The sequence below is a fragment of the Bufo bufo genome, chromosome 10 (assembly GCF_905171765.1).
Source record: "Bufo bufo chromosome 10, aBufBuf1.1, whole genome shotgun sequence".
In the NCBI taxonomy this organism is placed as follows: domain Eukaryota; kingdom Metazoa; phylum Chordata; class Amphibia; order Anura; family Bufonidae; genus Bufo; species Bufo bufo.
The window spans coordinates 9,424,698-9,449,267 of record NC_053398.1 but is presented as its reverse complement, the minus strand read 5'-3'; the positions used below and the strand labels follow the sequence as shown (position 1 = coordinate 9,449,267).

The 24,570-nt window shown below is 43.9% G+C and overlaps 1 protein-coding gene across 1 annotated transcript; it reads right to left on the bottom strand.

Annotated features, from left to right (window-relative positions):
- Positions 1 to 2,829: 2,829 nt before the first annotated feature.
- On the bottom strand, positions 2,830 to 22,818 carry LOC120980592 (butyrophilin subfamily 2 member A2-like). The gene is made up of 7 exons (XM_040409766.1): positions 22,732 to 22,818; positions 16,808 to 17,143; positions 14,265 to 14,603; positions 11,722 to 11,814; positions 8,298 to 8,675; positions 5,852 to 6,159; positions 2,830 to 3,652 (listed from the first exon to the last, which is right to left on the bottom strand). The coding sequence occupies exons 1-7, from the start codon at positions 22,814 to 22,816 to the stop codon at positions 3,638 to 3,640; spliced, it is 1,554 nt and encodes a 517-aa protein (XP_040265700.1). The 5' UTR covers positions 22,817 to 22,818; the 3' UTR covers positions 2,830 to 3,637.
- Between the last annotated feature and the right edge of the window lie 1,752 nt (positions 22,819 to 24,570).

Here is a 24,570-nt window from a genome sequence, read left to right as displayed (position 1 = left end):
TCAAAATATTAAATTTTTATTTATAAAAAAAATACCAAATTTACAAAATATTTGGAAAAATTCACAATTTTCTACGTTTCTATTTCTCTGCTTTTAAAACAAACAGATAGTGATACCTCCTAAAATAGTTATTACTTTACATTTCCCATATGTCTACTTCATGTTTGGATCATTTTGTAAATTACTTTTTTTTTTTGGGGACGTTGGAAGGCTTAGAAGTTTAGAATCAAATCTTTTTAAGGACCAGTTCAGGTCTGAAGTCACTTTGTGGGGCTTACATAATAGAAAGCACCCATAAATGGTCACATTTTAGAAACTACACCCCTCAAGGTATTCAAAACTGATTTTAAAAACCTTCTTAACCCTTTATGTGCTCCACAAGAATTAAAGGAAAATGTAGATGAGATTTCAGAATTTCACTTTTTGGCAGATTTTCCATTTTAATACATTTTTTCCAGTTACAAAGCAAGGGTTAACAGCCAAACAAAACTTAATATTTATTGCCCTGATTCTGTAGTTTACAGAAACACCCCATATGTGGTCGTAAACTACTGTTCGGGCAAACGGCAGGGCGCAGAAGGAAAGGAGCGCCATATGGATTTTGGAGGTCAGATTTCACTGGGATAATTTTAAGTTGTCATGTCACATTTGAAGCCCCCTGATGCACCCCTAGAGTAGAACTTCAAAAAAAGACCCCATTTTGGAAACTACGAGATAAGGTGGCAGTTTTATTGGTACTATTTTAGGGTACATATGATTTTTGGTTGCTCTATATTACACTTTTTGTGAGGCAAGATAACAAGAAATAGCTGTTTTGGCACCGTTTTTATTTTGGTTATTTACAATGTTCATCTGACAGGTTAGATCATGTGGTATTTTTATAGAGCAGGTTGTTACGAACACGACAATACCAAATATGACAACTTTTTTTGGTTGTTTGTTTCAGTTTTACATAATAAAGCATTTTTGAATTTTCTTTTATTTTTTGGTGACTCCATATTCTGAAAGCCATAGTTTTTTTTTATTTTTTGGGCGATTGTCTTATGTAGGGGCTAATTTTTTTCGGTATGAGATGACGGTTTGATTGGTACAGATTTAGGGTGCACATGACTTTTTGATCGCTTGGTATTACACTTTTTGTGATGTAAGGTGACAAAAAATGCCTTTTTTGACACACTTATTTTTTTTTTTTTACAGTGTTCACCTGAGGGGTTAGGTCATGTGATATTTTTTTACAGCAGGTTCTTACGGATGCGGCGATACCTAATATGTGTACTTTTTTTTTATTTATTTCAGTTTTACACATTAACAGCATTTTTAAAAAAAAAAAACAAAACATGTTTTAGTGTCTCCATATTCTGAGAGCCATAGTTTTTTTTATTATTTGGGCGATTGTCTTAGGTAGGGTATAATTTTTGCAGGATAAGATGACGGTTTGATGGGCACTATTTTGGGGTGCATATGACTTTTTGATCGCTTGCTATTACACTTTTGTGATGTAAAGTGACAAAAAAATTGCTTTTTTTACACCGTTTTTATTTTTATTTCTTTATGGTGTTCACCTGAGGTCATGTGATATTTTTATAGAGCAGGTCCTTACGGTCGTGGCAATATAAGTTTTACACAATAATATCATTTTTGAAACAAAAAAAAACATTTTAGTGTCTCCATAGTCTGAGAGCCATAGTTTTTTTTTTTTTTTTTGGGCGATTTTCTTAGGTAGGGTATAATTTTTGCAGGATGAGATGACGGTTTGATTGGCACTATTTTGGGGGGCATATGATTTTTTGATCACTTGCTACTACACTTTTACACTGATTTTACACTGATCCCCTTTACAATGCATTACAATACTTCTGTATTGTAACTCATTGGCTGTAAGTGTATTACCAGTGTAATACAGGGGGCTGTCACGGAAGGAAGCCACGATGCCTAAGGAAGTTCTGACCACGGCAGTGTGAGGGTTAATGCGCCGGCATCAGTGTTTTCACCGATGCCGGCGCATACAGCAGGGGTCCGGCTATCAGTGACTGCTGGACCCCTGCCGCTGATCAGGCAGGTGCAAGAGGTCAGTGGTCTTTAAGTCACAGCCAGATATGACGTACATGTATGTCATGGGTCCTTAAGGGGATAAGGTACAGTATATGGATGTCACAGAAGGGGGAATCGCAAAACTTCAATTGTAACAACATAAAAAGAATACAGTAAGGTGTCCTGATAATTGTAATCGTTAAAGGGGGGTTCCGGGCAAACTGGTTTCTTTGGCTTTAATCAGCAACTATGGACTATGCACTTACAGATGGTTGCATTTTCACCGCTTCTTTTTCTTTCTCCTAAACCCCCCTCGCCCATGCAGTTCGAACTTCTCCTTCTCCTCCTGTCCACCAACTCAATGCAGGCCGAATCCCTCTGAAGATGAGAGGTACAGGCACATGCATCTCGAATGCACAGGGCAAGCGCCTGACACAGGGAGATGGCACAGAGGAGAACATCAGGACGGGGGTGGATTTTGGTCACATTCTGACCACTAATGACTTTTTTAGCACACTGGGTTAGGGGACAGGTGGTCACTACCACTGACTACCAATGAACTTTGGGTGTGGATTGCATGGATGTGAAAATGGCAGAACAGCACATAAAGCAACAAAAAGCATTTTTACCTGGAAAGACCCTTTTAACAATGCTATTTCAAATGGCTTATTATTTTTTACATATTCCACCATTATAAACAATTCATGCACATTTACATACATTCACTTATATTCAAAGCATGCAACCATATATAAATCTTAGATTAAAGGGGTATTCCCAGGGTTTTCCATAAACATCCAATTAAAGTGAACTTAGTCTAGGATAAAACTCACATTATGTATCTGAATGTAAACTGGGGATACCCCAGGAGCCCTGGCGGATGAGCAGCAGATCTGTGTCTTCTTCTATATAAACCACAAGTAAAGATGCGGACAGGAGCGACTATAAGTCCCAGGCCCCATCATGGCACCTCTCCCAGTTTAGGGAATAGTTCCAGACTTGTCCCAGCAGCCGTAAGTACCGTATTATTCAGGTGCTGAATATCATACTCTTACAGTCACAAAGTATGTGAACAGCACCTCAGAATATTCACTGTGATATCTACACAGCCATTAATTTGGTAATCAAATACTAAAAATAAATTGAGGATTAAAGGGGTGTAGAATTAGGGAGAGATGTGCAACATTAGCATGGGAAGAGCTCCAAATTTACAGTTTTACTTCATACAGCCACAGAGATGCAATTCTGGCCGTCTGCAGTGACAACTAGGGGAGCACACGGCATACACATTTATTATTGATTCCTATGGGAGCTGTATAAAACAATAAGGCTGTGAGCTCCCCCTGGTGGTGACAGCAGACAGGGAGACAGTTATCATTTGATTCAATGTGATAGATGAAGGGGAGGAGCCTCTTCAAATACATATTATAAACATAATCAGCAATTTCATTTTGGACCTAGAGATGAAATTAAGTTTAGGTTTGGAGGCTGCATAATGTGACCAAAGCCATTTTATAAATTCAAAGACATTTCCTTTTCATAATTTGATCTGAGGCAAGATGTCATCTTATAGCTCTCCATGCTAGGAGTCAATCCCATCTTCTGATTATGATGCATGTACCTGGGAAAAGGAATATGAACATTTGAACACCGGGAACTAAGACATCAACAAAACTTCCTTCAATGTGGCATCTAGACCGTCTGCTAATCTGAACTTCTTTCCAACCCAGACTGAAATATAATGTGGAGTTATACAAATCTGGAAGCCTACGACTGAGTGGAGAGGGTCAAGGGTAAAGGTCTCATTTTGGGCCCTTTCAATGTGGGCTGATGGGTCATGTGATCACCAATCTGACCGCCAGTCCAGAGCTTGCTCTCCTGGGCAGACAGGATGTCAGTCTCTCCTGCGCGGAGGACCTCCTGTGAACTATCAGATTAGACCATCCCTCACCGCTCTAAGATAGGACTCCCAGCAAAACAAAAGCAGTGTGAGGAGACCTCTGGGAACAAATCCAAATATGTTTAGAGAGACTTGAAAATAGCTGGGTGTTGATGCTCCCCCATCTAGAGGATCTGCAGAAAAGAATGGGAGAAATTCTCCAAACACATAGAGTTTCAAGAAAAAGTATGTGATTTCTGCACAAATTGGTCATAAAATGTGATCTGATCTTCATCTAAGTCACAACAATAGACAATCACAGTCTGCTTAAACTAATAACACACAAAGAATAAAATGTTACCATGTTATAAGGGAAAATCATACAGTGAATAGACTGTCATCTTAGCAACCATGCGTGAAAATCGCACCGCATCCGCACTTGCTTGCAATTTTCACGCAGCCCTATTCACTTCTATGGGGCCTGAGTTGCGTGATAAACGCACAATATAGAGCATGCTGCGATTTTCACGCAACGCACAAGTGATGCGTGAAAATCACCGCTCATGTGCACAGCCCCATAGAAGTGAATGGGTCCGGATTCAGTGCGGGTGCAATGCGTTCACCTCGCGCATCGCATCCGCGCGGAAATCTCGCCCGTGTGAACCCAGCCTTAGATGAAGATCAGATCACATTTTATGACCAATTTGTGCAGAAATCCATATCATTCCAAAGGGTTCACATACTTTGTCTTGCGACTGTATATATCAAGATTGTGGCAACATACCCAAGACAACTTTTTGATTGTAATAGCTGCAAACGCTGCCTGAGCAAAGTGCTAAGTAAAAGGTCCTAATGTATATTATGACAATCAATGTATGCCTGTCTGTCCTCTATAGGCATCCAACCTATAGAGGACAGACATTGGCACATAGCTACATCAGGTGTCTGGGAAGTTTTCATAAAGGTCTCAACTCTCAAGGATGCACCATTCTTGAGATATTCCCCAAAAAATATGGCACCATAGAAGCTCGCAGGTCCTTCACTCATATCCTAACTCGCATACACACGGTCACATTAGCCAATAGCGCTGAGGCAGGGCACTGTGGAGGTCACAGTTAAGGGGGCAGGGCGCTGTGGAGGTCACAGTTAAGGGGGCAGGGCGCTGTGGAGGTCACAGTTAAGGGGGCAGGGTGCTGTGAAGGTCACAGTTAAGGGGGCAGGGCGCTGTGGAGGTCACAGTTAAGGGGGCAGGGCGCTGTGGAGGTCACAGTTAAGGGGGCAGGGCGCTGTGGAGGTCACAGTTAAGGGGGCAGGGCGCAGTGGAGGTCACAGTTAAGGGGGCAGGGTGCTGTGAAGGTCACAGTTAAGGGGGCAGGGCGCTGTGGAGGTCACAGTGAAGGGCGCAGGGCGCTGTGGAGGTCACAGTTAAGGGGGCAGGGCGCTGAGGAGGTCACAGTTAAGGGGGCAGGGTGCTGTGAAGGTCATAGTTAAGGGGGCAGGGCGCTGTGAAGGTCACATTTAAGGGGGCAGGGCGCTGTGAAGGTCATAGTTAAGGGGGCAGGGCGCTGTGAAGGTCACAGTTAAGGGGGCAGGGCGCTGAGGAGGTCACAGTTAAGGGGGCAAGGCGCTGAGGAGGTCACAGTTAAAGGGGCAAGGCGCTGTGGAGGTCACAGTTAAGAATAAAGTAAACAGTGTGTAACTGCCGGGGTACATAGGGCTACTAGTGATTTCCTCCATAAAAAAAAAAAAAAATCGAGGGCATGGATTGGCCTCCTGGGCACCCTTGGAACAAATCCAATACACAAACAGACCAACACTTCATACTCGGGCAGCGCCGGGGACTTTTTCTAGTAATTTCTAAACGCAAAATATATATTTTGTATCAAAATGATTGCTTGTTGTATCAGGGACATTTTCATGTATATAGCCATCTTTACTTACTTGCTTCTGTAATTTCCATGTGACGCCTTCAGCTTCATTTGTCACTCCCTGGTGCTCAGCCTTACACCTGAATACTTTCCCAAAGTCTTCCTCTTGGACAGTGGCCTGTACACAGCTGGTAAGGTAGAATAACCCATTCCCATCTCTTTCAGCTTCATTATTTTCTGATAGTAAAGTTTCTTCGCCTTTGCACCAGGTGACATTTATATTTTGTGGATGAAAGGAGTGGATTTTGCACGTTAGCTGCAAATGGTCCCCGATGTTGTAGGATTCTTGGTTTGTCTTTATTGGATCCAAAACAGGTGGAGCTACAGAGATGGAGAACAACCTTGTCAGACTGGGGGGACCGTGGGCCGACCAGTGTGAAAGGGCATGCATGGTAAAGTTGTGAATGTAACAATGGCGGTTGTAAACAAGAATGGACGTCACCTACAGCAGTCACCTTCCCCGGTTTTAACGGTGTCTCCCAGTTCCAGGACTTCTTGTATAACAACCGATACATCACAAAAATAATATAAAGCACAAATCAACACTAGCAGATAACAAATATTCAGAAGTGAACTCACCGATAGATGACAGGAGCCAAATGATGATACAAAAAACGGATAAAGGAGATGTCAGTTGGGTAATGAAGCAGATGGATGAAGATAAACGAAGAAGAACGAGCGGGCCCTAACCCCACACACTGACCCTTAATGGCCCTAAATATCACAACACAACAACTGGAGGGCGCTAGGACCGAGAGACAAGAAACCCCAAATAAGCAGATTTGAAGGGCTTCTGTCCGCAGATTTGTGCCTGATACACATTCCTAGTGATCCCAACTCTGTCTACTTAACACCTTAATAACCCATGATGACAATGTACGTCATGGGCGGCGATCAGTTCCCACATGTGTCACGATGATCACATGGGTGCTGTCAGATCTTCTGCAAGGTCAGTGGCAGGAGCAGGACTGGTCCTTGTATGCCCAGTATGTGACCACCATGGCTTCCCTTCGCCTGTATCAGGAGTGTCAGATAAATCCCAGCAGGCGTGCTTGTTTCTATATTCAAAGTATGTTTTATTTCATCATAATCCATGTAACAGGACGCGTTTCGGCCCGTCCAGTGCAGTTGAGGAAGGCTGGACGGGCCTGTTATATGGATTATATTATGAAATAAAGCATACTTTGAATATAGAAACAAGCACGCCTGCTGGGATCTATCTGATTTTGGAATTGGGAACGACCCCTTCCCGTGCAAGCGTTTTTTCACTAAAGAGTGGTGAGCTGTCTAATTTTGATTGAACTGTATCAGGAGTGTGACCTGGTAAAATCATCCCTTGGCGCAAAGAACCAAACGTAATTCGTATTCCATTAATAAATTGCGTGGGTCTTATTTTGAAGTACTCTTCTGGATTTATTGGCAAAAAAATGACACGTTTCGGGGAAGTAAATCCAGAAGACTACTTCAAAATAAGACCCACGCAATTTATCGATGGAATACGAATTACGTTTGGTTCTTTGTGACGAAGGTTGATTTTACCAGGTCATGTTTAACCTTCTTTGGGAGTCCAGGCATTCCCGGTGAGAAGATTCACATCCGTGGCTGCATACCAATCATTTGGGAAATTGGATTCTTCCTGACAAGCCTACCATACAGTTGTGCCCTCTAAGGTGAGCTCGTTAGTTATTTATTTTATACTTATTCACTCTATGTTGCGCCTTTTTCTGTTTATTTGGTTTTATGTATCAGGAGTGTGGCATCCTCAGAGCAGAGGCTCAGTATATGAAGCACAGTCTGCTGCGCCAATCCCCTTCCAATGGCACACTGCCTAACATGTGAAAGAAATAGGCCTGTCCAGGGCAGCAAGCGGGAGCGCTTCATCCGTAATAGCGACAGCCTGGGCCCCCTACCCCTCCAGGTCTCTCACACTCCCTGCGACTACGATCATTACAGCCCTAGTTAAAGGGAATTATTATATTTTTTTTTTACTAATTAGAACCATGTATCAAAACATATTGGGGGTCATTTACAAACATATATATGACACTTTTGTGGCATATATCTGGCGCAGATTCTGTCGCACACCATGTTGCGGCAGAATCTGCTACTTCTTCCCTGCTTGCGCCAGGTCTAAAAAGTGGGCCCGTCTCATTCATCCTATTCTATGCCTAGTTTAGGAGTAGAAAATGGCCTAAATGTAGGATAGTAAGGAAGCTGGCTTACATTTAGACTGGCGCTGGATAGGCCGAAGTTATGTAGATTGGATTACCGGTCTTAATATTTTTTCCTAGATTTTTTTTATTTTATTTTCTGTACACGATTATGTGGGTCAGTCATTTTGCATCAGCCGCTGTTAACAGCATTTAGAGATCTGCTTTAAAGCAAACTCATGTAAGAAATGCAAGAGAAGAATGAAACCAATATGGACAGAGCTCAGCAGTAAGACAACCCGTTCCTACCTTTCACCCTCAGCGTCAGCTCTTTACAGATGGGATCTTTCACAGCTTCATGTTCAACTTGCAAAATAATTGTGGCGCCATCATGTTCATGAAAGTGAGGTGTTATAGCTATAGAGCAGATACAGCTGAAAAAGCCATTGCCAGCCTGTATTATGGAAGGCATCAGCGTCGGGAAAAAAGGATTTAATAATGGAATATCTTCTTCGTTCTTTGTCTCTTTGGAACTCCATTCAGAGACTCGACTCTTCTTCTCGTCTTTAATTATAAATAATGAGAGATCAATTCCTTTGGGTCTGAAATGTACTATAGGACATGCCAGGTTTACCTTCTGCATGTGGATCAGTTCAGGTCCAATGATGTCCATGACCTCAATTGGTGCTGCCGAATTCAGAAGATATGCAATCTATTACCACATGGTAAATAAACGGACGCTTATAAATATTAAAGACACTTCAATCAATTTTTATGACATATTAACAGCCTATGGGTTGTTTAGGCATTTAGCATGACATATTATAAGGTAACCCCCTAAAAAATAGGGCATACAAGTCACAGGCCTTCTGAATGCTCCTATGGAGCACTGCCTGTGACAGGGCTCCATAGGAACATAATGAATCTCCCATTGATTACAATGGTAAATCACTGTAGTCTATGGGAGAAGCGATGTAGTTGTACTGCGCTGAAGAATGAAGGGAACAGATCAGTTTTACCACATAGGGAACGCTGTATAAACAAAACCCATAAAACTGTAGTGGAATTGCATTTTCTTTTCTGCAATTCCACTCCATTTGGATTTTTTTTTCCAGCTTCCCTCTATATCATATGCAAAATTATATGATGCCATTACAAAGTAGAACTTGCCCCACAAAAAAAAATCAAGCTCTCATACAGCTATGTGAACGGAAAAAATGAAAAAAAAAATAATAATATGGCAGTAAAAAACCGAAAACTCTGAAATGGAAAATCACAAGGTCCTCAAGGGGTTAACTCGATTGTGACCTGGTGCTGGGAGAGCAGTACATGTACGGTGCAGGATCAGGTCGGGTCCCCCCACTTGTCATTCAGCGCTATGCTCTGAGCACAGACTATGCAGGGAGTATAAGCCGCTTCCTCTATTGAGAATGGCGATCACGTAATCGCTGGATGTCTTTGGCAGAGAGGGCCTGTGTAAGATGCCCCCTTATGAGGTATGTGTGTGTTTTACCCTGTAACTGGGGCTCCTCTAGATATTATTAAATATTAGGTGGCAAAAATATCTAAAAAAAATAAGTAAAATACAAATAAAAATAAAAATACAAAAAAGCAAAAATGCCTATGCCAACAGAAACAGTTGCCATAGTCGCAAAACTATACATATCATTAATCAAAAGGACCCACACAAAATAGGTAACCTAGCTAAAGCATTTATTTGGTGTCACTTTGCATATTTAAAAAATAAGGAGCTATGGTTTGAGAAAAATGACATGTCTGCAGTTTTCCCCAAATAAAACTAAATAAAATATTTAAAAAATGTTAATAAAAAGCCCTAGGTATCAAGTAAAAAACATCACAAAAATTACTTTGGAAGTCCAAGAAAATTAGGACTGTTCAGCCACCATGTGTGCTAAATCGTACACTCTGTGCGCCTGATCATTAAAGGGAATCTAAGGCCCCTTGCAGACGAGCGTGTCCGGATTAGGTCTGGATGCGTCCCGGTTTGGGTTACTTGTAGTGTAGATTGTATTATTTCCCCTTATAACATGGTACAATAGGGCTGGAGGGGTTAAAAAAAATTTGAAAAAAATTTAACTCACCTTAATCCACTTGTTCGCGCAGCCGGCATCTCTTCTGTCTTCTTTTGTGAAGAATAGGACCTTTGATGACGTCACTACGTTCATCACATGGTCATGTGACGGACCATGTGATGAGCGTAGTGACGTCATCAAAGGTCCTATTCCTCACAGAACAAGACAGAAGAGATGCCGGTTGCGCGAACAAGTGGATTAAGGTGAGTTAAATTATGATTATTTTATATTTATATTAACCATGTTATAAGGGGAAATAATACAATCTACACTACAACTAACCCAAACCTGAACTTCTGTGAAGAAGTTCGGGTCTGGGTACCACAGTCAGTTTTTTATCACGCGCGTGCCAAACGCATTGCACCCGCGGGATAAAAACTGAACATCGGAACGCAATCGCAGTCAAAACTGACTGCAATTGCGTTCCTGCTCGCGCGCGTTTGCCGCAATGCACCGGGACGCATCCGGCCCTAATCCGGACACGCTCGTCTGCAAGGGGCCTAAGGCTACTTTCACACTAGCGGCACGGACCTCCGGGAGGCTGTTCCGTCGGGTGAACAGCCTGTCGGATATGTCCTGCCGCTAGTGAACGTGTGCCCCCGGACTGCCGCTCCGTTCCCATTGACTATAATGGGGGCGGAGTTCTGGTGGAGGCATGGCAGCGCGCGGCGAGAGGCTGCCGGAATAAAACTATGACATGTCTGACATTTATTCCGGCAGGCTCTCGCCGTGCGCTGCCGTGCCTCCGCCCTGCCCCCATTATAGTCAATGGGAACGGAGCGGCAGTCCAGGGGCACACGGTCACTAGCTACAGGATGGATCCGACAGGCTGTTCACCCGACGGAACAGCCTGCCGGAGGGGCATGCCGCTAGTGTGAAAGTAGCCTAACACCTCTGACAAGTACAATAATACATGTGGAGAACAGTGCTGTGCTAAAAAACGGACTCAGTCGTAGGTGTATGTGGCAAACATTGCAGTTTATGGGCTTTTAGGAATTTTTCATATAAAAAGTGGCCAACCCCTTTAGGTGGGTCCCTACTCTAATGATTGGTGCAGTACTGCAGGATAATAAATGCAACTGCAGCACAGCACCAGGAGGGGGAGCGGGATCGACAGCTCCCTGGATGACTTGGCCCCACAGGCAAAAAAGCTCCCCTCTCTTCTCAGCTAACAGACTTAGGCCCCTTTCACACGAGCAAGTTTTCCGCGCGGGTGCAATGCATGATGTGAACGCATTGCACCCGCACGGAATCCGGACCCATTCATTTCAATGGGGCATGCTCTATTCTTTTGCGGGGCCGTGAAACAGAAGTGTGGATGCAGACAGCATACGGTTGAAACTAATGGGTCCGCTAAACTGAGGAACGGATGTGGACCCATTTATGCGGACGTGTGAATGGACCCTTAGAACTAGTAGGCAGAAATGGGGTATAAGGGTACTAGAGATGCACAGTGAGGCCATGGCACTGGCCAGAGTGTGGCTGCAATGCGGATGTAAATCACACCGACATGCAGCTTTACCACATACTGCCGCAGTATTCACACTGACTGTTAACGGACGTGCGGTTCTGCAGATAAACCCAGCAAAACCTCTCTGCGTTCCTCTACCTAGGATATAACTTTCACTTACTGTGCTTACCTTTCTTAAAACAAAATCTGTAAATTAAGCCCAGGGTCAGAAGCAATAACAGCAGCACGAGTATCGCTAACAATATCACAGCCGTGTTGTTCTCTAGAAGAATACAAGAAAATAAATCAGCACATTACACCGATAGATGGCAGGATAGCTCCTCATTCATCTGCCCCCCCCCCCCCCCCCCCCAAGTGACTGCACACATATAGACCCCCGGCTGCCATTGCGATCCAAGGATTCCATGGATGTTATTGGTAAAGCATCTAAGGGGTTAAATGGCCGGGAATTGTCACCACCTGCAGCAGGTTGTCAGTTTTGTATTACAGCTAATACTCGCTGCTGATGGCCAAAGTACAGCCGGCAATGCACTTTAGATAGCTGTCAGTCAAACACTCCTTTGGCTCTCAGCTATTCACCATGACCCCTCTCCTTCCCACACACAACATATATGTGCACGCGCCGCTCGGCTGAGCCTGTACGAGAAGAAAACGATTGGGCATGCTGAAATCAGGCACAGCAAGTGATATTGGGCCCAACAAATAAGAGGGGCCACCTCCACTCACATATAAGAGGTAGTTAGTGACGGCTGTGGATGATGCAGACGGTGGAGAAAATTACATGCAGCTCCATTATAAGTTTTACTGCACAGCCCCTTGTTATTCTTACATTATCCACTTATCGTGGCGTCCCCTCTCTGCATTACTCTTGTGATGTGACATCATTATAGGTTGTTTTTTTCCTATACAGTGATTTCCCACTGTACGTGGGGACCCATCTTGTGTGTATTATCCCTGTACTGTGACATCACTGTGTTTATTATCCCTGTACTGTGACATCACTGTGTCTATTATCCCTGTACTGTGACATCACTGTGTTTATTATCCCTGTACTGTGACATCACTGTGTCTATTATCCCTGTACTGTGACATCACTGTGTCTATTATCCCTGTACTGTGACATCACTGTGTGTATTATCCCTGTACTGTGACATCACTGTGTGTATTATCCCTGTACTGTGACATCACTGTGTTTATTATCCCTGTACTGTGACATCACTGTGTGTATTATCTCTGTACTGTGACATCACTGTGTCTATTATCCCTGTACTGTGACATCACTGTGTTCATTATCCCTGTACTGTGACATCACTGTGTGTATTATCCCTGTACTGTGACATCACTGTGTCTATTATCCCTGTACTGTGACATCACTGTGTCTATTATCCCTGTACTGTGACATCACTGTGTCTATTATCCCTGTACTGTGACATCACTGTGTGTATTATCCCTGTACTGTGACATCACTGTGTGTATTATCCCTGTACTGTGACATCACTGTGTATTATCTCTGTACTGTGACATCACTGTGTATTATCTCTGTACTGTGACATCACTGTGTATTATCTATGTACTGTGACATCACTGTGTGTATTATCCCTGTACTGTGACATCACTGTGTGTACTATCCCTGTACTGTGACATCACTGTGTGTACTATCCCTGTACTGTGACATCACTGTGTGCATTATCCCTGTCCTGTGACATCACTGTGTGCACTATCCCTGTACTGTGACATCACTGTGTATTATCTCTGTACTGTGACATCACTGTGTGTATTATCCCTGTACTGTGACATCACTGTGTATTATCTCTGTACTGTGACATCACTGTGTTTATTATCCCTGTACTGTGACATCACTGTGTTTATTATCCTTGTACTGTGAAATCATTGTGTTTATTATCTCTGTACTGTGACATCACTGTGTGTATTATCTCTGTACTGTGACATCACTGTGTGTATTATCCCTGTACTGTGACATCACTGTGTGTATTATCCCTGTACTGTGACATCACTGTGTATTATCTCTGTACTGTGACATCACTGTGTTTATTATCCCTGTACTGTGACATCACTGTGTGCATTATCCCCGTACTGTGACATCACAGTGTTTATTATCCCTGACTCAGTCACTGTACTTATAATAAACCACACTGACTGGTGATCACTAGATCCCAAGCTTTCCCCTACAGTAATATCAGATACCAAATTCCCATTTGTGAATACTAAATCTAAAATGGCCTCCCTCCGGGTTGGCTCCTCCACTACTTGCTGTAGAGATAATCCCAGTAGGGAATTTAGAATATCTGTACTCCTGGCAGAACTAGCTATTTTGGTTTTCCAGTTTACATCAGGAAGATTGAAGTCTCCCATAATGATAACTTCCCCCTTCAATGTCATGTTAGCTATCTCCTCAACTAGTAGATCATCTAATTCTTTGACTTGGCTAGGTGGTCTATATATCACACCTACACGTGTTACCTTATGATTATCAAGCTGCAAGGTAACCCAAACAGACTCTAAATTGTTCTCGCTAACTTTCACATACAGGGCCACCCCTCCCCCCTTCTTGCCTTCTCTGTCTTTCCTGTATAGAGAGAACCCTGGTATTGTTATATCCCAGTCATTACTTCCCTTGAACCACGTCTCAGTAACAGCCACTACAGAACAGAACAATGATATGGACGATTGGACAGAACGTATTTAGTGTACCTGGTACAGGATGCACTGATAAGGATACATTACAATTATGACCATCTGTCAGCGACCTGTGGAAGACTACACAGGAATACACGTCTCCGTCCATATATCTGCTCACAGGCCTCGTAGACAGGACACTGGTCACATTGTAGGTCCCATCGTGGTTCTGGACGGGCACACTGGTGCAGGTCTGGCTATTCAGTTCAGATTGGTTGGAGGAAGCTTTACTGTACTTCAGCCATTGTATTTTCACATTTTCCGGATAGAAGCCGCTCACATAACATGTGACAGATCTCTCCGTGTCAGGATCCATTACTAGTGTGGAGTCACTCAGCCTACAAGATGGCATAGCTGAAGAGAAAAGGGTGAAAATAGTAGCAGAAGTCATAATAAGAGCAATAATATCATTCTTCTTAAAGGGGTTGGCCCACCCAGGACATTGATGGCATATTGCCAGAATATGCCATAAGTGTCAGATAGGAGCGGGTCCCAGGGGTGGGTCGCACACCTATCTAGAAAAGAAAACGAAAGTGAGTGAAATGAAAGCATACAGCGCATGTGCGGCATGCTCTCCATTATAGGCGTCGCTACAGGGGGGCAATTGCCACCCCTAGGTTATTCCTTGCTCCCCCGCATGCCCCCCCTGCTGATTCCCCTTTAAAACGCTGGCCGCCGCTGCCAAACTGAAAGTACTGCCCATGCTGCCCACCCGCGTCACTACGGGCTCCTCGGCAGTCGGCAGAGGAAGAAGGCACGAGGACAGAGCACATCAGAACTGTAAGTACCTTTTCTATCTGCGATGCACCCCTGACCAGCGCCCCCTGCGTTACATGCACCCCTGACCGCCACATTCTGCGTTACATGCACCTCTGACCGCCACATTCTGTGTTACATGCACCCCTGACCGCCACATTCTGCGTTACATTCACCCCTGACCGCCACATTCTGCGTTACATGCACCCCTGACCGCCACATTCTGCGTTACATGCACCCCTGACCGCCACATTCTGCGTTACATTCACCCCTGACCGCCACATTCTGCGTTACATGCACCCCTGACCGCCACATTCTGAGTTACATGCACCCCTGACCGCCACATTCTGCGTTACATGCACCTCTGACCGCCACATTCTGTGTTACATGCACCCCTGACCGCCACATTCTGCGTTACATTCACCCCTGACCGCCACATTCTGCGTTACATGCACCCCTGACCGCCACATTCTGCGTTACATGCACCCCTGACCGCCACATTCTGCGTTACATGCACCCCTGACCGCCACATTCTGCGTTACAATCAGAATAAGTAGTATTAGTTGCACACACCAACAACACCCACAGGGATATTTCACAAAAGGGTGAAGAGTTTGGAGAAGTGAACAATATAGGACAACATGGCTGATTTGAAAATAATTCTCCAATTCATCTCACTTTCCAATTCAGTTCTGTTGTCCTAGATTGTTCCCTTCTCCAAACTCTTCCCCCTTCTGTGAATAAGCCTGTGAGCCTCTGCTCATTGGTCGTCTTTAGTGTTTAACATATGGGATTATTTACACAGCCCTGGTGTTTGCTGAAACTGCTTTAAACTATAAAGAAAAGTTTTGGAGAGTGTTTCTCCCTTTCTCAGGTCTGAAGCAAAATCGAGGAAGAAAGGAAAACTCTTGAAAGCTTGTCTTTTAAGTTTTAGGTTAGTACAATAAAAAGGTATCCCTGCAGACCGCGATACTCTAGTATTTTGTAATCTTATTTATATATACTTATTTTGTTTGCTTTTCAGTAGTATGATTAAGTGGTGAAAATTATTAGTGCCCCCTCCCATTTTTGACTGTGGTATATTATGTGCCCCCCTATATATCGTTCCTAGAGTCGCCACTGCTCTCCATTCATTGCTATGGGCGTTCCAAAAGTAGACGAGCATCGGAAGTCCCATAGTGGGCCGTAAACGGTGCACTGCGTAGGCGTAGCCACCTATCCATTCAGCTTTATGCGATCTCAGGAAATAGCTAAGCTATTGGAACTGCCATAGCAGAGAACAGAGGGTTGCTGCGCACGTACGGCTGCTCCTTGTTCACCTTGGGGGTCCCGTTCTGGAGATAGGAGTGGGTCTCAGAGGTGGGACCCACACCTGACATTGATGGCATATCCTAGTCAGATGCCATCAATGCCTGTGATGGGTTAAGGCTGGGTTCACGTTCCATTTTTCCCATCCGTTTAATGTATACAAAAAACATATTTGTTAAACCGATGCCATACAGCATGCGTTCACCATAGAGTCCCATTGTATCCCCCAGCTGGCATAGCATTCAGATCCTGATGATGCATGGACCACGCCATCGCACTGGAGGTTAAGAATGGAGTCTTGATAAACTGGCGTCCTGTTCCTTTTTTTACTGCGATTTTCAACCATCATGTAGCCCTATCATTCTTTCACATCTTTCCTCTGTTGAGGCCCCACTAAGCATAGCTGCCCGTATGGGAAGGCCTACTTGTAGGGTGCACTCCATACATATATGGATGTATTATATTGTGTGACCATCTCTGACAGCAGCACTCACCTGACAGCCGTACAGTGACTGTACTAATCGCGTCATCGGGAGTGACCGTGACAAAACAGGTGTATTCTCCCTGATCACCGAACCGAATGTCCGGCATATACAGACTGGCATCCCCTCCTGCAATTCCATGTTCTGATATATATGACCCAGATCTATATGGAGTATGACGTCCACCGTTAAATAAATAGACGAGCTCTTCGGCTCTGGTCCAGCGCACATAAACCATGGAAGTATCCAAAGATGGAGCCTTATAGCCGGAGATGTGGCAGGGGATGGTTGTGTTATGACCCAGCAGTGCCTCTATAGGGGAATCAGTCCTGCTGATCTCCAATTTACCTGGAAGGTAGAAAATGGTCATTTAGTGACATCCTAAACCTGTCCGAATCTTCTTCAGATTTGGGTTATAAGCGCCATCAGAATAGTTCATAGGTTACATTTTGAGGGGTTGTCTCAGAAGTAAGAGGATGCAATAAAATAAGTATCACCTATATATGATGTATTTTCCCCTTGTCAGGCTCTGGACGGTCTCCCTCGTACGGTGCGGCGACCATGGCTGATCTGCACACAGATAGCACTGCTCCTCCTGACAGTCCCCGCGGGATCATGAAGGCAAAAAATTCTCCTGGCTGGTACCCGTTTCTCCTGCTGTGAGGTCACGACGGCAACACACGACTCCTCCAGGCAATCACTAACTTTAGTAAGGAAGAGGCCAGTGACTGGCTGCAGCAGTTATGGGCAGTTGATGTGATGTCACTGCTGCACCTGGGTAAACAGATCCCTGAAACCAGAGTGTCAGCACGGGATACGCCAGGTAAGTAATGATCCCCACTTTACAGCAGGCGGATCCCTTGTGTTGTTCAGTTTTCTTCCTGAAACTGGATAGCCCCTTTAAGCCTAATATCAAAGTAGTTAAAGGGGTTTTCTTACACATGACCTATCCTCACGACAGGTCATCAGTATCTGATCGGTGGGGGCCCGACACCCGGAATCCCAGCCGATCAGCTGTTTGAGCAGGCAGTGGCTCTCCTGCGAGTGCCGCGGCCTTCTCTCTGCTTTTCCTAGGCCGAGCGATGACACGTTCATGTGGCCTAGGATCATCTCAGCCCCATAGAAGTGAATGGGGCTGAGCGCTGTGCTTGGTGAAGGCAACGGTGCTCACAGTAGTGTCAGGGCATTCTCAAAACAGCTGATCGGCGGGTGTCCCAGGTGTCGGACCCCCACTGATCGGATACCAATGAGCTATCCAGAGGACAGACAAATAGTAAAAAAAAAATAAAAAAAAATATAATAATAATAATAATAAATCGGGAAAACCTTTTTAACTGTGTTACAAAAGCACAGGAATCGGTTAGAACAGGGTTAAAGCAAGTACTTCCTGTTTAGTAGATGCCTCTCATCTGCCGTGAGCTATAGCAGTAACCTCTGAACACTGCCGCCAGGAAACCTGGAAACCCCCAGACAAGAGTGAAAGCCGCTTTGCCTCCAGAAAACAAGTTACAAATCCCACCGCTCACAGCTGAGAAACTCTGGAGGTCAATTATAAAGGTCAGGGTTTTCCACGTCTTAAGTTTATGTTCCAAACTGCTGTATGACCAAACGGCAGGGCGCAGAAAGAAAGGAACGCCGTATGGTTTCTGAAAGGCAGATTTTGATGGCCTTTTTTTTTTGGCACCATGTCCCATTTGAAGCCCCCCTGATGCAACCCTAGAGTAGAAACTCCATAAAAGTGACCCCATCTAAGAAACTACACCCTTCAAGGTATTAAAAACTGATTTTACAAACTTTATTAACCCTTTAGGTGTTCCTCAATAGGTTATGGCAAATGGAAATTGAATTTTAGAATTTCTATTTTTGGTAACCTTGCCTCACAAAAATGTAATATAGATAAACCAAAAATCATATGTACCCTAAAAATAGTCCCAACAAAACTGCCACCCTATCTCGTAGTTTCCAAAATGGGGTCACTTTTATGGAGTTTCTACTCTAGGGGTGCATCAGGGGGGCTTCAAATGGGACATGGTGTAAATAAACCAGTCCAGCAAAATCTGCCTTCCAAAAACCATACGTTGCACCTTTCGCTCTACTGTGTGGCCGTACAGTAGTTTACGGCCACATATGGGGTGTTTCTGCAAACTACAGAATCGGGGAAATATATATAGCATTTTGTTTGGCTGTTAACCCTTGCTTTGTTACTGGAAAAAATTGATTAAAATGGAAAATTTGCCAAAAAATTTAAATTCAAAAATTTCATCTCCATTTGCCAATAACTCTTGTGCAACACCTAAAGGGTTAACAACGTTTATAAAATCAGTTTTGAATACCTTGCGGGTGTAGTTTCTTAGATGGGGTCACTTTTATGGAGTTTCTACTCTAGGGGGGCATCAAATGGGACATGGTGTAAATAAACCAGTCCAGCAAAATCTTCCAAAAACCACACGGCGCTCCTTTCCCTCTACGCCCTACTGTGTGCCCGTACAGTAGTTTATGACCACATATGGGGTGTTTCTGCAAACTACAGAATCGGGGCAATAAATATAGCATTTTGTTTAGCTGTTAACCCTTGCTTTGTTACTGGAAAAAATGGATTAAAAACGAAATTCTGAAATTTTATCTCTATTTGCCATTAACTCTTGTGGAACATCTAAAGGGTTAACGACGTTTGTAAAAATCAGTTTTGAATACCTTGAGGGGTGTAGTTTCTAGAATGGGGTAATTTTTGGGTAGTTTCTACTTGTAGCCCTCACAAAGTGACTTCAGACCTGAACTGGTCCCTAAAAATTTGGGTTTTTGAAAATTTCAGAAAAATTTCAAGATTTGCTTCTAAACCTTGTAACGTCCCCAAAAACTAAAATGTCATTCCCAAAATGATCCAAACATGAAGTAGACATATGGGGAATGTAAAGTAATAACTATTTTTGGAGGTATTACTATGTATTATAGAAGTAGAGAAATTTAAACTTGGAAATTTGCAATTTTTTCAATTTTTTTTTATAAATAAAAATTAAAATTGTTTTTACTTCATTTTACCAGTGTCATGAAGTACAATATGTGACGAAAAAAACAATCTCAGAATGGCCTGGATAAGTCAAAGCTTTTTAAAGTTATCACCACTTAAAGGGACACTGGTCAGATTTGCAAAAAATAGCCTGGTCCTTAAGGTGAAATATGGCCGAGTCATTAAGGGGTTAACCTTTATTGATTGGACCTGGGCAACCCACCACAGATAATCCCCCCACCCCCCTTGTACTTGTTCCGCTACATGAGTTCAGTCACTTCTGTGCGCAATCCCGTCCTGCGGCGCGTGATCTCGCGAGACCCACCGCAGGGGGTCACAGGTCTCACGGGATCACGCGCCGCAGGACAGCATTGCGCACTGAAGTGACTGAACTCATGCCCGCAAGTAGCGGATCAGCAGAACAAGTGCAAGGGGGGTGGGGAGATGATCTGTGGGGTTACCCAGGGTCCACTCCCATCAATATTAAAAGGCCTAACCCCAATTTCAACACAGTGGGCTTGTGCCCCTGGATGTCTTCAGACCCTAGCAACGCCCCTGGCGTACATTTAAGCCATTTTCCATGGTAAAAACTGGCGTGAAAAAATTATAAATGAGAAGAGCCTGCCGGCCCGCCCCCTTCCTCGCCATGTCCCTTTTTCTCACTACTTCAGAAAAGTGGCATGGCGGGGAAAAGTCGCAGATTTTGCCGCAAAATGGTTGGCCACAAGATCTGCATCTGATTTACGCCACAAAAGTGGCGTGTATAAGTTAGGCCTCATGCACACGACCGTTGTGTGCATCCGCGGCCGTTGTTCCGTTTTCCGTTTTTTTTCGCGGACCCATTGACTTTCAATGGGTCCGTGGAAAAATCGGAAAATGCACCGTTTGGCTTCCGCGTCCGTGATCCGTTTTTCCAGTCCGTGAAAAAAATATGACCTGTCCTATTTTTTTCACGGACAACGGTTCACGGACCCATTCAAGTCAATGGGTCCGTGAAAAATCACGGATGCACACAAGATAGTCATCCGCGTCCGTGATCCGTGTCCGTTTTTCCTATCATTTTCAATGGAAACTTGACTTAGTTTTTTTTTTCACTTTTCATGTCCGTGGATCCTCTAAAAATCAAGGAAGACCCACGGAAGAAAAAACGGTCACGGATCACGGAACAACGGAAATCCGTTTTACGGACCGCAAAAAAAAACGGTCGTGTGCATGAGGCCTTAATAAAAGACCCCCTCTGTTACACGGCGCCTAAGGGTACAACCACACGGCGCGGTTAAGTCATGGTTGTATCGCATGTTTGAAAGGACCGTTGTGGGCTCCGATTACACTAATCGTGACTGCTCAGTGGGTCTGTACTGCGCCTCCAACATCCAGCAACCATTAACAAAACAGACCAACCGAACGGCGAGATCTGCATTACTTTAACCCCTTCCTGACAGAGCCTATTTTTGCAAATCTGACATGCGTCACTTTATGTGGTAATAACTTGAATGGTTGGAGCACGGCAAGTATGCTGAGAGGCGGCCGGACAAAAAAAAACTATTCCCGCAGCTCGGCATATTTCCCGTGCTGCCGCCAGATCTCTGCCACTCCCCATTATAGTGAATGGGGCCGGGCGGACTTCCAGCAGCACACTTGTGCAAACGGCAGTACGAATCCCTGCCGAAAAATCTTACCGCCAGCGGGAAACTGCCCTAAATAGTATGCGCATTAAAATGTGGAGCACGTCTCCATGGAAGTAGGCGAATTGTGGCGCAACTCACTACTCAAAACAAAGACCGAAAAGTACCGAAGCCCGGGGGTGGCACGGAAATCTGAATTTGTCTTAAAATGTAAAATAAGCACAATTGACGAAAATGAATCCAAAACAGTTGGTAAATGAGACTTAGGCCTCCTGCACACGACCGGTTTTTTTCCTAGTTTACTGGCCGTTTTTTTCGTTCCGTATATGAAACCATTCATTTCAATGGTTCCGCAAAAAAAACGGAATGTACTCCGTATGCATTCCGTTTAAAGATAGAACATGTCCTATTATTGCCCGCAAATCACGCTCCGTGGCTCCATTCAAGTCAATAGGTCCGAACCATCTATTGAAAATTTTATCTATGTAATTACTGTATACTGTATATGCCATACGGAAAAACGGAACAGAAATGGAAACACAACAGAAAGAAAAAACGGAACGGATCTGTGAAAAACGGACCGCAAAACACTGAAAAAGCCATACGTTCGTGTGCGATAGGCCTTAAAAGATAAGACAGTCATAAACAGGCTTTAGTCATGAAAACACTTGCCCCCATACAGAGGAGATGATTGCTGAATGTAAATGCAGCCCTCATCTCCGCTGGCAATCAGGCAATTATTGGGAACGTTTGGTTCATTCCCAATATTTGCCTGAAACATCAGCTTGTGTAGAAGGACCTTTATTCATTCATAGGTAGTGATTTTGCTGCAGTTTGTCTGTAGCGGGCTGGTCTAACACTTGCTAGTTTTACAGCGCCATTGTACCTTGGGATTGTGCCTTCAACCTTGCACTGTAATGGCGTTTTACGACGTAGATAAAACCACAGCAACGGATTGAGAGCCAGCACAGTAACTCGGCGTTCAGCATTCAGATGACATTTCTAAGATCACATCCACTTTTCTTGTACTGTCAGTGGAGAATCCGCAGCCTTTACATTTACACCTAATAGAAATCTGCATGCACAAATACAAGGGACAAGTTGTATGGGTCCGAGCTCTGCATATCTGCACGGCACGTAAAGGGTCAAGTAGACAAAATCCACTCTACATGGAGACACAGAGGACCCCCGCCCACCCTGCCATCGGGCTGCACACGAGCCGAATCCATAGTGTCTGCTCCCAGAGAGCCACACACTACGTTCAATATCATTGCCGTCTACGGACGAATAGCGACAAGACGTACCAGCTCCTGCGTGGAGGACGCTGAAGATCACAATCACAATCCTCACGCTCCGGCCCCAGGCCCTGCTCGGCTGTACCTGCTCCATGTTCTCATGTGTTTGCTATTATTTACTTTCACTTTCCTTTATCTCAGAGATATTTAAAATTCCTGTGGTCTGGCCTAAACACCATAATAAGGGCTCATGCACATGAACGTATTTTCTTTCCGTGTCTGTTCCGTTTTTTTTTTTTTGCAGACCGTATGCAGAATTATTCATTTCAACGGGTCCGCAAAAAAATGGAAGTTACTCAATGTGCGTTCAGTTTCCGTATGTCCGTTCCGCAAAAAGATAGGACATGTCCTATTATTGTCCGCAGGATAGTACTGTACTATGAAGGGCCGGCTGTTCTGTTCCGCAAAATACGGAATGCACACGGAAGTCATCCGTGTTTTTTGCAGAGCCGTGTTTTGTGTACCCCAAAATACATACGGTCGCGTGCACGAGCCCTAAGGCTTAGCAATGAAGTGGCTCCACCCATTTTTCAAAACCGTTGAGGTGGGCATTAATCTCTCTAATTACAAATTTGGCGCATGCTATAATAGGGGACAATTTCTCATTTTTGACTCGCTGCGGAATCTATCAAGGCATTTTGCCAGTATTTTGGTGTAAAAAAAAAAGTTAGAAATCTCAGAAAATTTGCGTTTTCTCTCCAGCACAAGGGAGACCCTTCTGCCAGCACCCCTCTACCCACACCATATATATTCACTTAAAGGGGTTGTCCAGCTGGGACACTGATGGTAGTACCACACTCCAGAAAAAGAAATCTATACCAGCAAGGGAGCTGGCGCAGATTTTTGGTTAATGTGCACCAGTTGTGGAAGCCCCGCCCATTTTGCTCCTCCTCCCATCAGTGCTCCTCCCACTTTTACTTCTTTTTTTTTTTAACATGGCAGTGGAACTTGTCCGAAAAAATTCAACTTTTGTCACACGAAGTTAATACATTCCCCAAAATATCTCAGATCAGGAAAAAAAGAAGCATTGATTAATTTCTTCCAGAAAGAGTGCCACTCTTGTAAATTGGCTGTATCCGGTATTGCAGCTAAGCTGTATTCACTTAAAGGGGTAAATTGAATGGTGCCCTTAAATTGTACAAGCTTTCCCCACAAAATAGCCCTGATATAGTTAGATGAATGGGGTAAAAAAAAGTTATGGCTATTGGAACATTTGGAGGAAAAAATAAATAAAATTGAAATTAAAATTAATGGTTCCGTATGCGGTCCGCAAAAAAAATAAAAATGGAACGGACACGGAAAGAAAATAAGTTTGTGTGCAGGAGGCCTAACACTGAAGCACTGAAGACATGAATCGCTTTAAAAAAAAAAAAAAGAGAATGATATCCATATTTCAAGTGTAAAATTGAAAAACACGGCCGCAGGATTATTGCCATAAGGCCTATTGCACACGACCGTATGGCTTTTTCAGTGTTTTGCGGTCCGTTTTTCACGGATCCGTTGTTCAGTTTTTTTGTTTCCGTTGTGTTTCCGTTTTTCCGTTCCGTTTTTCCGTATGGCATATACAGTAATTACATAGATAAAATTGGGCTGGGCATGACATTTTCAATAGATGGTTCACCAAAAAACAGAACGGAAACGGAAGACATACGGATGCATTTCCGTATGTGTTCCGTTGTTTTTGCGGACCCATTCACTTGAATGGAGCCACGGACCGTGATTTGCGGGCAATAATAGGACATGTTCTATGTTAAAACGGAACGGAAAAACGAAAATACGGAAACGGAATGCATACGGAGTACATTCCGGTTTTTTTGCGGAACCATTGAAATGAATGGTTCCGTATAC

Coding starts and splice junctions, on each gene's coding strand:
- LOC120980592 (XM_040409766.1), bottom strand. CDS start 22,816: ATGGAGCAGGTACAGCCGAGCAGGGCCTGGGGCCGGAGCGTGAGGATT. Junction 14,604..16,807: donor AGTCACTGTACGGCTGTCAG/GTGAGTGCTGCT, acceptor TTTTCTCTTCAG/CTATGCCATCTTGTAGGCTG. Junction 8,676..11,721: donor CAGATTTTGTTTTAAGAAAG/GTAAGCACAGTA, acceptor TGAATTCGGCAG/CACCAATTGAGGTCATGGAC.